Raw genomic sequence first — 14,780 nt, 5'->3', positions numbered from 1 at the left:
TCATCTGTGACATAAACAAAACATGTTAGAGGGGCAGGTATGAGTTTCATTGATTGCCCTTTCTCAGAAACAGCTCCTCATTTATGTGAAGCAGAGCTTTTCCCTAAGCCTATGTAAAGCAATTTGGACCAGTGGATGGGAAATCACAAATTCACCCCGACTTGTCACCTATGACCCTTATGGATAGGGGCAGCTTATAGATGCCCTAATGCACAAGCATATACCAAAGCTATGCTAGACCCTGGGCACCGATAATTTGGAAAACAGGGACATGAATGGCTAGGTTTAAAAAGGCTGTATTGCTGTTAGCCTACTAACCTCTTATGATCCTATGAATGAGGGCAAATCAGTACACACTGCACATCCAGATTTCACAAAGACATTTGACACCACCCTACACTCAGGTATCATAGCTAACTGTATATCCCTATGTAACTCACCGAATAGCAAATTAGCTGACAAACAGTACCCAGGAAGTAAGGAAGAACTGTTCCACCTCCAACAAAATGACTATCACTAGTGATGTACGACAGAGTTCAGTGCTTCGGTCACTTATCAGTGACATTTACTTCTCAGAGAGCAATATTAAAGGTTTGTTGCTGACCAACTCTGGAGATGACTGCAAACTTGGTGCTATCATAAACTCTCCAGGGGACACCATGATACTCCAAGAGGGCCTGTCCCATAGAAAAAGTTGGTAATTGTATCTTTCCCTCAGCAAACATGACTCCCCCTGTAACTATCACATTGACAACACTCCCTAAAAATGTATTCCTTAGTCAAGGACCTGGACAGGTGGGAGGGTGGCCTAATGGTTAAGGTGTTTGCCTTACAAACACAAGGTGCAGGGTTTGAGTCTCACAAGGGATAATTGGCTAGGCTTAAAATGGCTCTCAAGGGCAGTTAGCTTACTACTAATCTATGAACCTAATCTATGACAGTTATGTTAACTACAAACTCCTTGATCACCATGTAACCATGATTATAAGGATGTCCTTTTTTCATCATGCAACTTATATCTAAAGGTATCGCATCCCGGTCCAGGAATGTAATGATTCCACTGTACTCAGCACTCATCAGGATGATCATTGAATAATATGCCCCTTTCGATATGTACTTGTCCAAATACTTGTCCCAACTGTAATGACCACAATACTTCTTTCACTGAGAAAATCAATGGCCTAAATCATAAAGACTATGCAATCTGGCTCAAAGTCTTGTTTCTCTTCTCAGTATCACACAGGCTACTGAGAGATGACCTCTACCTGATGTGTAGAACTTCAAAAGACACTGTGATACCAGATCCATTGCACATACACAATTCAGTGGTGGCATAAACACTGACTAAAGAGAGCTCATTCTTTTCTGCAACATAAATAGAACATATTGGAGGGATAGGGATGCATCATGGAGAACTCCACTTCTGTGGAGTTGTCTTCCAGTCCACATAAGTATTTCTCTTATCCTATTCAAACATAATTTGGATGTATGGATGGGTAATCACAAATTCACCCCAGTTTAGCACACTTGTCTCTCATGGATATGAGCAACATGTAAATCTCCCAACATATTCTCATTCGGCCCATCTCTGGGTTATTTGTACACAAAATATAAAAGTTAAAAACTACTATGGGAATGTAAGGCTAGGGATCTACCAAGATCATTAGCCTAGTAAGTGAAAAGGGGCGTCAGACACACAAAGGAAAGACAGTGATGGTGTTGCTGAGGGTGGGGGTGGGGTACATTTGAGTGTAGCAGCTGTGGACACAACAGGCAGTGATGTTGCTGGCAGTGATGTAATAAAAACTGTTGGTAGTATGACAGGACTGGATGGTGCCAGGGGTTCCAGTCTGTGTGCTGCTGCATACAAATGTCAAATAAAAACAAAATGCACATATATGGGTGGGGGAAATACAAGAAAAAAGACATTGACCAAATGAAGGTATGTCATCATTGTCATCAGAATCTGACCACTTTATCTGTATTATACCAAAAAGGTCGGGATTAAATGAATTAATGAATGATTAAATAAATAAATAAACAACCACCTTACTTTAACAATGATGTGCTTGTATGCAACTTGTAGAGGAGCTGGCCCCACACCATTTATCACTTATTTTACAAAGCACTTAATCTACATGCCAATAGCAGTCAGTAAAACTCAAAACACACTAGCTGTGTGCCCCACGCTTGCAAACTGGAAGAATAAATGAGGCAAAAAGTATATAATCCAGAGAGGACTTTAACCCATAACCTTCATTAGTTATTTTATGCAATACACTTCATTTGTAGGCAGAGCTACAGTAGCAGGCAGGGAGCCAAAAGCCTTCAGGGAAAAGCACAGTAGCTGTATATCCTACACCTGCAGAATTAAAGAATGAACAAGGCAAAATGCATACAACCCAGAGGGAACTTGAACCCACATCCCTCGTTATTTGTCTGGTTCAAGCATTTCATTTACAGTAGCAGCAGTGAACCAAAAGCCTTCTGGGAAACACATAGTAGTTGTTTGACCCACACGTGCAAAATGAAAGAGTAAAAGAGACTAAAGCACACAGCCCTGAGGAAACTTGAACCCATAACATTTTTTTTTTGTATACAAAGCATCTCATTTATAGACTGATATGGCAGCAGTCAGGCAAACAGGTTTTGGGGAAATGCACAATAATTGTGCAAACCACACTTACAGAATGAAAGAGTAAAAGATCCAAAAATGACTCCCCAGGACGCCATGTTTGGGATCTAAAATTATTATCAACAGACATAGCTGGCAGTGAACCTGCTGTCATAGACAGGCAGTTTCCCATCATCTCTCTGTCCAGCCTGATAGACATGGGCATCCCAAAGCAATGTAGCTATGGAGTACTGCTGAGACACTAATTACTTCAACAGATGGCAGTTGACTTTTTTGTTTCCACATGTTTGTGTGCGAATTTGCATTTTATTTTAGTATTGCGTCTTTCAATGAAAATAGAAATCACTGGACTGAAAAACTTTCACAATGGTGAATTAAGTAGCAATGGCATGTGGTGTGTATATAACATTCATTCTGTCCAGCATTTATTTCTACATTCCAAATAAACCATAAGATAAGGCTTTGAGGTTTGTTCATGTCTGACTATAGTCCTGTTAGCCCAATGTACTCTTTATTGTGAAGCTGGAAATATCCACATTTTAGAAGTTCTAGAGCTTACATATTTTCAATGCACAGTATAAAGTGTATGGAGTGCTGTTGGGACTATGTCAGAACTACACAGTAAAGCTCTTCTATAAACCAGGAAATGAGGTAATCTGGTAAAACCGGCTGAGCAAAACGGAATCAAACGGAGCCTTTGGACAGTTCAAAAAGGCTTAAAGTTTATTTATCAAATCCACTTGTATGCTGACAAAGATGAAAATAATAAAACGTAATACGTGGAACGAAAAACGCTTTTAGCGTTTCACAATACTTGGTTGTTTTATTATTTTCATCTTTGTCAGCATACAAGTGGATTTGATAAATAAACTTTAAGCCTTTTTGAACTGTCCAAAGGCTCCGTTTGATTCCGTTTTGCTCAGCCGGTTTTACCAGATTACTAAGTCAGAACTAGTTACAAAGCAATTGCAGTTGTTTTCTGTATAATGTAGGTCAAGTACTGTAGCAACCAAATAACACAGAGAAGCCAAATTATTTGACTCCTGTTGCCAGCTAATTCCTCCATTATCCATTCTTTTAAATCCTATCAGTGGATAGCTCAGAATGGCAAGCTCGATTAACATTGGCTAGCTTCTGTCACGGGAGAAAATAGTCTTAAATATTTACCTTTATAGATCACCTTGTGCCCTTCTTGCCCTCCACCTCCCCCCCAGCCTTCAACAGCTTCCAGCACCCCTGCTCATGGTCATTATTTTATTTATTTATTTGTTTATCTAATTATTTTGCAACTTTTTAGCCCTGCTGCTGACCATTGGACCTGCTCTCAGTCAGTCAACCCATTAGTGCCCTTTACAAGGTGAAATCCAATCAGAAGAGGTTGTCATCCAAGCAGCCTTCAAGAGTGGTTCAAAGCACTTTTGTTTTTCAGTTTTCTCTCCAGCACCATCATTGCATGCACCAGTCAAGACACTGAGGAGGGGAAGTGCAATGGGCTGTCCACAGGGATGTTCCCTTAGGGTCTATATTAGATAATCGAACGTTTAAAAGTTTGGCTCTCATATGGTCAACACCATATGATCGAACTTTCAAAAGTCAGAATATCTAATAAAAATAAATAAATTACACAAAACACCTACTTGAAGCTTTTAAGCAGGGGGGACAAGCCCTCCTGCACTCCCCCGCTCTTTAAATATACCAACTCAGAGATTGCACTACAGTGCAGAAGATGGAAATCTTCCCTTATGGAGAGCTCCGTTACAACGTTCAAACATTCAAAAATCCGATCCTATCATGTCGACCATATGAGATTCAAAATTTTGAATGTTCGACCATTCAATATAGACCCGTTCCCTTACTTCCACAAACTACATTCTCCCCCAAGCACCCCTGCCCTTTCCTCCACAGCATAAGTGGTGGTTTCTCTGGTCTCCACCAGGAAGATTATACCACTCTGTATGTCTCTTAGTGGATGAAACACTGCCCTCCTCTGAAGAGAGTTAAGTGGTCCACACCCCTTCATTCCTCACCCTCCCTGCCTGGTTCCCAAAAGGTTTGGGCTGTTAATCAAATCCCAGTCACCTGGGCCTCCATCAGGGCTCCATCTGTCTGCACCACGAAGCCAAACTATTATTTTATTTATGTATTATTTCATTCTTTTTTTAATGGCTAAGGGGTTGATTGAGTGAGATGGGCTTTGTGTGTGTATGTGTGTGTGTGTGTGTGTGTGTGTGTGTGTGTGTGTGTGTGTGTGTGTGTGTGTGTGTGTGTGTGTGTGTGTCTGTGTACATGCATATGTGTGCCTTCATGTGAGAGTGCATTTGTGAGTGCATTTGTGCATGCGAGAGTGTGTGTGTATATATGTTTTTTTTTTTTTAGTTTTCGTTTTAGTAGAAGTGATAATATGGCAGGGGTGATAACACATTGATAAAGAAGCACCAAAAGTGGTTATGATATTTGACAATATGGGCATGATGGTAATAAAATGTATCTACACGGAGGACCAGATAAGTGTTTTCTTATACTTCTTTTATGGATGGATAATAGTACGGAGTGATCACATTTTAATCATGTACAGTGTATTAACTTACTATAAGTTTGACGGGTATGCTAACACATTAGTTCATAAGTTCATAGGTATACGTGAGGCTAATCACCATCAGGGTCTTTATAAGCCTAACTGTGTAACCCATCCCAACTGTGTCCCTATGTATACAGGTGTTTATTAGGAGTGAGTATGTTAGTTAAGACGTTTCTAGAAGTTATGTGGGGGGTATGTTAGTGTGGGCATTATTCTCTGCCTCTATCTGAGACTTGGGGAACAGACCCAGGGTGACTTTCTGATTTCTCATAAATTGGTCATGGTTACCCTTTAAATAGGGTTAGGGATGGACTTTGCTTCACATGGATGGGGATACTCTCAGACACATGTCTGTATCACCAAACATGTCTTATTTATGCTGCAAACAAATTTTAAATCATTGCAGCTAGTGGTTCTGATGTTCATTTTGTGAATGTGCAGAAGGTCCATCAAAGCTGGATCCGAGGATGCCTTCTATGCCAGACATAGATCTCCTATCAGTAACCTGTAGGAAACCGAGTATAGAGTTAAGGCTTTAAGGCAATCCATACAAGACACTGTGTATATACCTTGGATTTTCCTGGTAAAAAACCTTTGTGGGAGATCCAACTGTTGCTTATGTCTGGTCAGGTGCAGGCCAAAGGGGCATTATACTCATTGATGGGTCTGATAAGGACTAAATAAAGTGGCAGTATGTCTTTCTTGGACCTGCATGCCATGCCCTTACTTATAAGTTTGGCAACATAGAATGATTTTCTTACTGTCTTGGTCACATGTTGGTTAAAGTCCAGGTTACTGTCTTCATATGTTTCCAGACCCCTGATTATTGGGTCAGCTCTTAGAAGGTGTCTTATCAATGGAGTAAATTGCCTGTATGGCAGTTTTCCCAAAAAGCACTATAATGCATTTCTTGGCACTGAGTTTTAATTTGTGACTTTGGCACTGTCATTTTATGTGTTTTTTTTTTACTCAAAAAGGACATTAATTACTGAAATAGCTATGCCAAGAGATTATAGTGCTCTGAGTCCTGAGTATTGAGAGATATAAAATTATAAAATACCAGGATGTACAAGCTGAAACTAAGTGGAGTAAAATACCCAGATAGTTCCAGTAGTAGTGGCTGGAGCAACAGGGCTAATACATGTAATTCCATATAAACTGCAGAAGGAGGCTTTTCCAGGTACACTGCAGGTGTTGAAAAGGAACACTCTTGGCAGACATCCAAGCACTATTAATTTAATGAACTTAATTGTACCCTGACATAGGAATGGGGTCCATTCCTGCTATAGAATTAGAAACCCTAAACCTTAGGAGAAATTGAAGGAGGGAACATATTTTATATTTGGTATTTAGTAGTGCACAATAAACTTCACAGGATGGTAACAAACAGCCAGTGAGACATTTTGTAGCTTGAGTTTGTGTGGAAATGTAGGAGCTCAGGTTCAAAATATTTTAGCTGAGATTGAAAAAGATTATGTTTGATACTTTGAGGGATAAAGAATAATTTAGCTGAACTGATAGACATAAAATGACAGAAGGGTTATGGGAAAACTATGGATAACATTATCAAGACTTTATATGATGATATGGAGGAGTGTAGCAAAGAATGAATTAAAAGAAGTGAATAGTATCTTTAAGGGCTAAATGTGGATATAAATATAGAATCCGGTAAAAAAAAGTGGCTGGCAGTGTATGCATAAGATAAGGGTGATAACTGTATGTTTGCTAATAAACAACTGAGTTCATAAAGTGATGCACAGAGTGAAAGGAAGGGCAAAAAATACTGTAGAGTAAGAAACAGAAGGAATAAATGCAAAAATAGTAATACACAAGATATTAAATAATGTATTTATCAGAAGGAAATGGTAATAGAAGTTGAAGTGTAGGATGATGTATTAAACAGTCGTCACATAACTGCCATTTCTTAGGGAGATAATAGAAAATTACCAAAACTGAATGAAAAAAATACCTCATAAAAATATGGACTGATAGGATGATTACTGAAAGAGTTAGAGAGTAAGTCTGGAAAAGGCTTATGTGCCAGATGAATTACATCTGAGATTAGTCAGGGAGATAGTTGGTGTCCTAAGTGAACCTTGGACTCTAGGATAAGGAGTCATCAATGTCTAGAATACTACCTTTGGAGAGACAGTTTAGACGTGATACCATTTTTAATAAAAGCAGTAGGAAGGATCTAGGATTTTTTTTTTTTACTTCTGATCCTCATTTCACATCAGGCATTCCTGCTACATGGTCTACGGGCACATTCATTTCTACAGTAGGGAGAGCACCCTACTGTCCATTCATTCTTCTTGACTCAAGGGTCAAGGTCAGGAAGTGGTATGGATATACATGAAGAAAATGGGGCAATTCCTCTAAGTACTAAGTTCTGTCATTTTGCCCGTGCACAATCCTGATGATGCCATAGGGGTTAGTATGTGCTGGGTCATTGTGATGATATGTCAGCCACATCCACAGTTGTCGTTGACCCCTCAGAAGGTCTTGCCCCTCCATGTAAACAAATACATCCATTTGATCATTGATCTGTGGCAGGGATCCAGAACATAGTCCATATCCTGGGATATCTATTCACCCCTGCCACAGAGGGAGGTGAACAAGTATGACCTTCTCACTCCCCTCTCACCTTCCTCCCAGTTCCTGCAGCACCTAGGAGAACTGGGTCATAATCAGGGCGTTATTCCTCAGTGCCATGGAACTGGCTAGGATCTAGGAAGTTACATGCCTCCGAGTCTCATTTTCATGGTATGTAAGTGAAATCAAAAAGTAGGTTTTAAGTATTCAGAAATTACCTGAGTGAGTTTCTGTCCTTTTGGTAGAATTTGAAGCTGGTTTGCTTGTGGTTCTACCAGATAAGCATTGTGTCTCTAGAGGGGATGACCCCCATCATTAAAAATTCCTGCACCTTAAAAAGGGTACCACTGGATCTCTACAAAACTCAAAAGATGTACCTGTATGCAAAGGCAAGCTTCTTATGGCTTCTTTGAGTAACTGAGCCCAAGATCTAATCATTGCTTTACTGACAGTAACTATGGCATGTGGAGTTTGTCACAAGTAAGGGGAACCCCCCTATACCAAGAATATCTCATTGAAAAAAAATGCTGTTGGCAAAGTCAGATGAGTCCAGTACATAATGTTTTTTTCTAAAATGTTAGAAAGTATGTGGACTGTGTTTTCATGAGGTTACCCAATTCGCAGAATTCTCAGTTTTGAGCCTGCTGTGAACTGAATTTATATGCTAGCTTATTGGTCTTTTTTATCATTCTTGGTGGCAGGTGGAGGACCTGATGCCAGTTTGTGAATATCAAGGGGATCCATAACAAGCAGAGTAAACTAAATCATAATTACCACTCCTGCCTTTCTGTTTGCAGCTGGAATATAAAGCACTCAACAAGAGAGATCAGGTCATAGCCATTTGCTAAAAAGAGTGATGCAGGTAGATTCAGAAGGCCAGGGTAGAGAAGGGAGAAAGTGGTAACAGGCAAACAAGGTAATAGCGAATATACACAGCAAAGACTGTTTTTTGCCTAGGTTATCAGATAAGCAACAGATGAATTATGAGAGATAAGAGGGGCATTAATTTATTCTTACTTATTAATAATTATCAACAGGACAGCCCTAAGGTAGTCAGATAACCTGATATAATTAGTAATAAAGAGTAAAGCCTAGGCAAGCAACTCCAGATGAAGTGTCACTATGTTATATAACAAGAATAATGATCCAGATGCATTCTATCACAGAAAAGGTAGTGTGAAGATCCTGATACTCAGTGCTGCTACTTCACACTTCAGTCAGCAAGAAGCAAGTGGAAGGAAAACATTTGTTGGCATATGATGTTTTGAAAGTTAAAATGTACTTTACAATAATGGAATATGGTAAAGTACACAGTGTGTGAAAATGAATAAGTAATAGTTATTTAATCAGTTTTCCCAAATCAAAATGTCAGTTATATTTGTCACATACCTTTTCCATGATAATCAGCATTCCTGAAAAAGTTAGACTCAGATGCAAATGATAAGTATTGCTGAATTATTTTTCTTAATAAATATAAGTTGGCGACATGAAAACAGTATTCTATACTATATACCTTGAAGTAAAAGACAAAACTTTTCTCCTGACAGTTGACAAATGATAGCAAATATGATACCTAAAAACATTTTTTTCAGGTAAAAAAACTGATTGTACTTGATCCTAAAAAACGTCTGACAACCCAACAAGCTCTGCAGCACCCTTGGGTCACAGGGAAGGCAGCAAACTTCGCACATATGGATACTGCACAAAAGAAACTTCAAGAGTTCAATGCTCGCCGTAAACTTAAGGTAGGTTACATTATCAAATAGTGCTTTGCATTTCTGAAATGTGAGACTTGATTTCTAAAAGACTTGTCAGTGTTTCATTAAGTAGCAACTCTCCTGTATAATTTTTTTCCATGTGACTGTATAGAGGAATGCACACTCTTATTGTTATTTGATCTGAATTCCTAATACTGGTAATCACTAAAGAACCCTTTCTAAGTTAATTTCTGCCACAGAAGGTAAGCCACAATCTGACAGAACCTACTCAATGTCATAGCACAAGAAATTTAGAAAAAGCCAAAACAATGGTGGGACAAAGACCCAAAAATAGGAACACATTTAAATATTATTTTTAAAAACTGAGAAAGTTGCTGGAATAAAAGGCTTTGCTACTATGCATTTTCTGAAAGATATGAAGTTTGAAGCTCAAATGGATGTCATTATTTAGTGAATTCAGTCTTCTCTGATTTACCAGAAAGTAAGTCATTCCTTTAAGGAGCAGCATTCCTTTCTGTGTGGAGGATTGTTGAAGCAGTGATAAAATGTGATGTTGAAATAGGAAATCATTGCTGGTGAGGTTTCTATGTGTGAATTGGCAGTTATTCCTTTATTTTGCAAATTTTTCCCTTCATCACATTTGTGAGATAATGAAGTTGGTATATATAAGTTGAGAATGTGTGGTGGATTTGACCTCCACATGATGGTGGATGTAGTTGGACTTGCCCCATCCAAAAACAGAACAAAACAAAACAAACACTCGCGGTTAATGTTTTACTCTGGTTGATTTCATGACCAGCTGTGTTCAGTAAATTGGTTCATCTCTTTGTTGTAACTTCATGAGTAATAAAGGAAGCAGTAGTAAGAAGCAGTAGAAAGTATGGATTTCTGCAAACTCATATTTAGTTTACTGTTTCAGATGCATGTCAAAAAGATTCCAGCTGTTACAAGATTATTACTGATGTTACTGTAGATGCTAAAGGCATTTCTGAATCCATGCAAATTAGCACATAGCAGACCATATTTAAATGCTTGAGTACTTGCCTGTACACTTCTTGTAAGGTTTTTGCAAGTGTGCAAAGAGTAGGTATATAATGATAGTCCTCCGTAGTTTGCAGTGATACTATTTTGTGAAAAGGAATAAAGATGGAATAATTTAGGAGTGGGGGTAGAATTTGTATACGAAGGCAGGAGGCTTGGCAAATATCTCAGCTGTTCTAAGAAAGACAGGGGTAGTGGTAAACATTTAGAATAACAGTAATTCATTTTTTTAAAGATTGTTAGTGTCTTTAACTGAAATGTCAGTGAAATGAAAACTAGCTGAGTATTCAGCCAGGAGTGTAGAACAGGTTGGGAGTTATTGCAAGAGGCTCTCTCTGGATTCTTTGATGTTTGATATGAGTTGGTATTTTTATGAATAATAGAGATGCTAGCACATCTCTTTCACAAAAAATAAATAATTTTAAATAGTGTATACCATGGCTTATGGGATGCTTGCTTGCCGTGACCTTCTTTGCAAGGACTAGCCTACCAGAACATATTGTCAATGACTGTGACCCACAGTTTACTTTGGAAGCATTTAAAATGTTGGTATAGCTAAATGGCATAAAAGACTTTTCATTTGTTCTCCACCATCTTGTCTGCAAATGGGATTGCAGAAATGCTTGGTGTTGAGCTCCACCTACAAACCAGTGCAGCTCAGTGAGGTCCATTTCTCTGAGCATGTCAAACTACAGTGTAATGCAACAACTAACTTAGTGCAACTAATGTTTATTCAGCAGGTCTTGAAGTTAAAGCTTGACCTCAAAACCTAATCTTTAAACATACCCCTCAACTTGCAGATATGGAAAATGGGTACAAAGTCTCCTGAAAAGCAGGTAGATTTCACCAAAAGTCTGGGATGATGTTGCCATTACATTTGCTTGACAAATAGCACACAATTCCTCCTGTTTTCTATAGGATTGTGGTATACTACTCAAAAGCACAGCAAGAACCTACTGCTAGAAATAATAACAGACAAATAACATGACCACTGCATACACAAAGCCTTTCAACATTATAGAACAAGTGGCCTATATCTGGACCCTCCCTGCTTCCCACAAATAAATCACTTCTAGAATTCATTGTAAAAGAGAGCTGTGTACTAGACCACCAAAGATCACCCTCCACCAAATGGGTACTGCAGAAGAAATTAACATAGCTTCAGTTTGGTTTCCCTCATTAGCTGTATTAAACTCCATTGCACACACTTGGAAGAATTGCTTACATATGTTCATTAATTCTTGAGTTCTGTCACTTTGTTTATTTGTACAACCTGTTTCCCAACTATGCTGCTGTCACTTGTGAAGAAATGGTTTCCACTACAGAATCCAACACCATCAATGGCAATTTGCTAGAGCTCTACCAAGAGTGAGTATTAGCATTCTGTTTTCTCATGCTATGTCTGGACATTCCACAGACACAGAGGCTTTTCTTGTTAATTTATCACATTATTTGAATATGATTGCATCATCCATGCATGTGACTACTGCCAGTAGAGGTGTAGCATGGGTATGGTGAAGGGGGAACCTGCCCTCGGGCCAATGTGTTAGGGGGCATGATAGGCAGATGCTGATCGAGTGGTAGTCCAGTATCGACATTCAAAAATGAATGCTGATACTACATTTGTGGAAAGGACTGAAACGCTTCAATGCTTTGAATGTGACATTTAGCTGTAGCAAGCTACTTGTTACATTTGTACCAAGTAGTATGATACAGTTTTCAAAGTAGAAGAGATTTTTTTCCTTAACTCTGACTCTTTTCTGAAGTCCTTTTTTATTTTACTTCTTAACTTATAGATTGGGAAATGCACAAGGTGCCTAATAGTTTACCTAGGTCTCTGATTGCAAGCTGGAAAACTTTGAAATCAAAGATAAGGAAGAAAACATTAGAATGTCTGGTATTTCAAACATCTTAAAACAAATTGATGAACATACCTGTCAGCCTCTTTGCACAAAACATTTGGAAAAAGCCAGAAATAATCGGGGTACAAAGGCCCAAAATCAGGAACAGATTTTAAATATTGATCTTGCAAACTTAGTTGCTAGAATAACATATTTGGTTTAGCATGCATTTGAAGGATGTGAAGTCTCAAACTCAAATGATTGTCATTATTTAGTGACATCATTCCTCAATGATTTGCCAGAAACCACAGATTTTTTGAGGAACAGACCAAAATATTAGCTAAACATCATGAAAATCTGTGAAAATCTGGATAGTTGAGTGTTATGGTGATATAAAATAGGTCACGTTTTCAGTTAGAGAGCAAAATATTTTAAAAGGACAAACACACACACACACACACACACACACACACACACACACCTGGGAAAGGCCGGCGCAGATTTACCTGCTGTGCCCCCTTCTGCCCAGAGTATAAGGGAGTTATCACTGCCACCAGACACTCCACAAGCAGTTACTCTAAGGCCCTTAACAAAGGGTGTACAATTATACTGTGTAATATTAATACTAATACAAATGGTAATAGTTGACCAAGACAGCTAAGCCTTCAGGAAAAACCCACACAGTGTCACCAAATAAATATAAACACTCTCAAAAGTTAAATACTTTCTATAAGGACCAGCCACAATAAAAGTTTTAAATATATTTAATAATAATAAAAGAACATGTAAATACTGAATATATATTTACAGTAGACCACAGAGTTCAAATCACAGGAAATATTAAAAATAATATTGATGGACAGACTCAGAAAAATAAAGGAAAAACAATATCTGAACTAAGCTTCACTATATTTTCCTGACTGAATCTAGGAGAATTACTATTCCCTACTTACTTAATAGAACAAGGTAGATGTTGTGGTGAATGGTCTTTCTTGTTGTCAGGCCCAAGACAGAATACTCAATACTGAGAGATTTCTTTTTGTAATATCTAAAATGTCCAAGGTGGCTGGCAGAATGACCTCATCTGGTCACCTGATTCTAGGTTTTCTCACTATTGCCCTTTGAAGCTTGAGACATGATGTTAGCATAGATATGGCAAGATGCATATCTAAAGTTTTGCTAATGTTTATGGCAGTGTCTGGGGCTTCCCCTCTTTTTACTCAGCTAATGAACAAAGGCTTATTCCAGACATGCTGTCTCCAGTCTTATTCAGAGCTGTGAGTTAAGCACTTCCATGGCCCAACAGGTGGGCCATTTACCATTATTTTCCTTAAAGTAAGAAGTAAGCTAGCTGTTTAACCCCTTCTCTTCCAGTGTCCTTTGCTAATATATATACTTATAGGTTCATAGGTTCATAGGTTCATACTAGGCTATCTGCCCTAGGGCATTTATAAGCCTAGCCAGAGTATGTTTGGCTTTCGCCACCCATTTTAAATTAATTTTGCTATGCCCTTTTTCGAGGTTAGTATACTGTGCCTCTGTCTAACAGTGACACAGAAGTGATACCCAGGGTAAATCTACGATCTCCCATCCACTCATCAAGATTCCTCTTGAAGAGAGTCAATGAGGGACTCTGCCTAACCTGGACTGAGATTTTATTCCAGAGTGAAGGGAGCCTCTGGGTTATGAATCTTTCCCTCCAGCATGTCCTATTTATTTCAGTGCTGAGGTTCAAGTCTCTCGAGCGCGTAGCTCAATGGGATTTGGATTTTCTGAGGTGTAGCATGTCCATTAATTCCGGGTTGGACATGGCTTTATACGTCAGGCACAGATTGCCTCTGAGCAGGTGGTATGCCACTGAGTAGAGCTGGAGTTTCTTTAACCGGGCAGCATATGGCATCTGTTTGAGCCCTTTGATCCTCTTGGTGAGGTACTTTTGGGGTCTTTCCAGTTGCTGCAGGTGTCTGGTAAGGTACATCCCAAAAGGGGCATTGTACTCAATTATGGGCCTGATGAGGGATGAGTAAAGAGGCATGATGACCTCCCCTGATCTAGATGTGAATCCCTTCATGATTAGGTGGGCTATATAAAATGTTCTTCTAACCAATTTGGCCACATGGTTGTCAAATAATGGAACTCATAAACAAGGACATAGGGGACTTGCAGACCTTGGACCCAACCCAGTTTGGCTTTGTCAAGGGCAGATCTTGCCTTTTGAACTTGGTCGACTTCTTCGAAACAGTTACCAAGGCCATTGATGAGGGAAAGGCAGTCCATACAGCCTACCTTGACCTTGCAAAAGCTTTCGACACAATACCCCACTCGGGTATCATAGAGAAACTTACCAGCTTAAATGTAAACCCATATGTCACAAG

At 38.9% G+C, this 14,780-nt stretch overlaps 1 protein-coding gene across 1 annotated transcript in view; it reads left to right on the top strand.

The window, feature by feature from the left end:
- CAMK4 (calcium/calmodulin dependent protein kinase IV) overlaps window positions 1–14,780 on the top strand; it is a 1,096,576-nt gene that overhangs the window by 994,755 nt on the left and 87,041 nt on the right. The window contains exon 10 of the mRNA XM_044064475.1: window positions 9,398–9,550. Within this exon, the coding sequence (XP_043920410.1) occupies window positions 9,398–9,550 (153 nt within the window). The remainder of the gene's footprint in view (window positions 1–9,397; window positions 9,551–14,780) is intronic.

Source organism: Protopterus annectens, chromosome 2.part2 (genome assembly GCF_019279795.1).
Source record: "Protopterus annectens isolate FY-2018-M chromosome 2.part2, PAN1.0, whole genome shotgun sequence".
In the NCBI taxonomy this organism is placed as follows: Eukaryota; Metazoa; Chordata; order Ceratodontiformes; family Protopteridae; genus Protopterus; species Protopterus annectens.
Note: the sequence above shows the minus strand (reverse complement) of the source record. Positions and strands in the feature narration are given on the sequence as shown.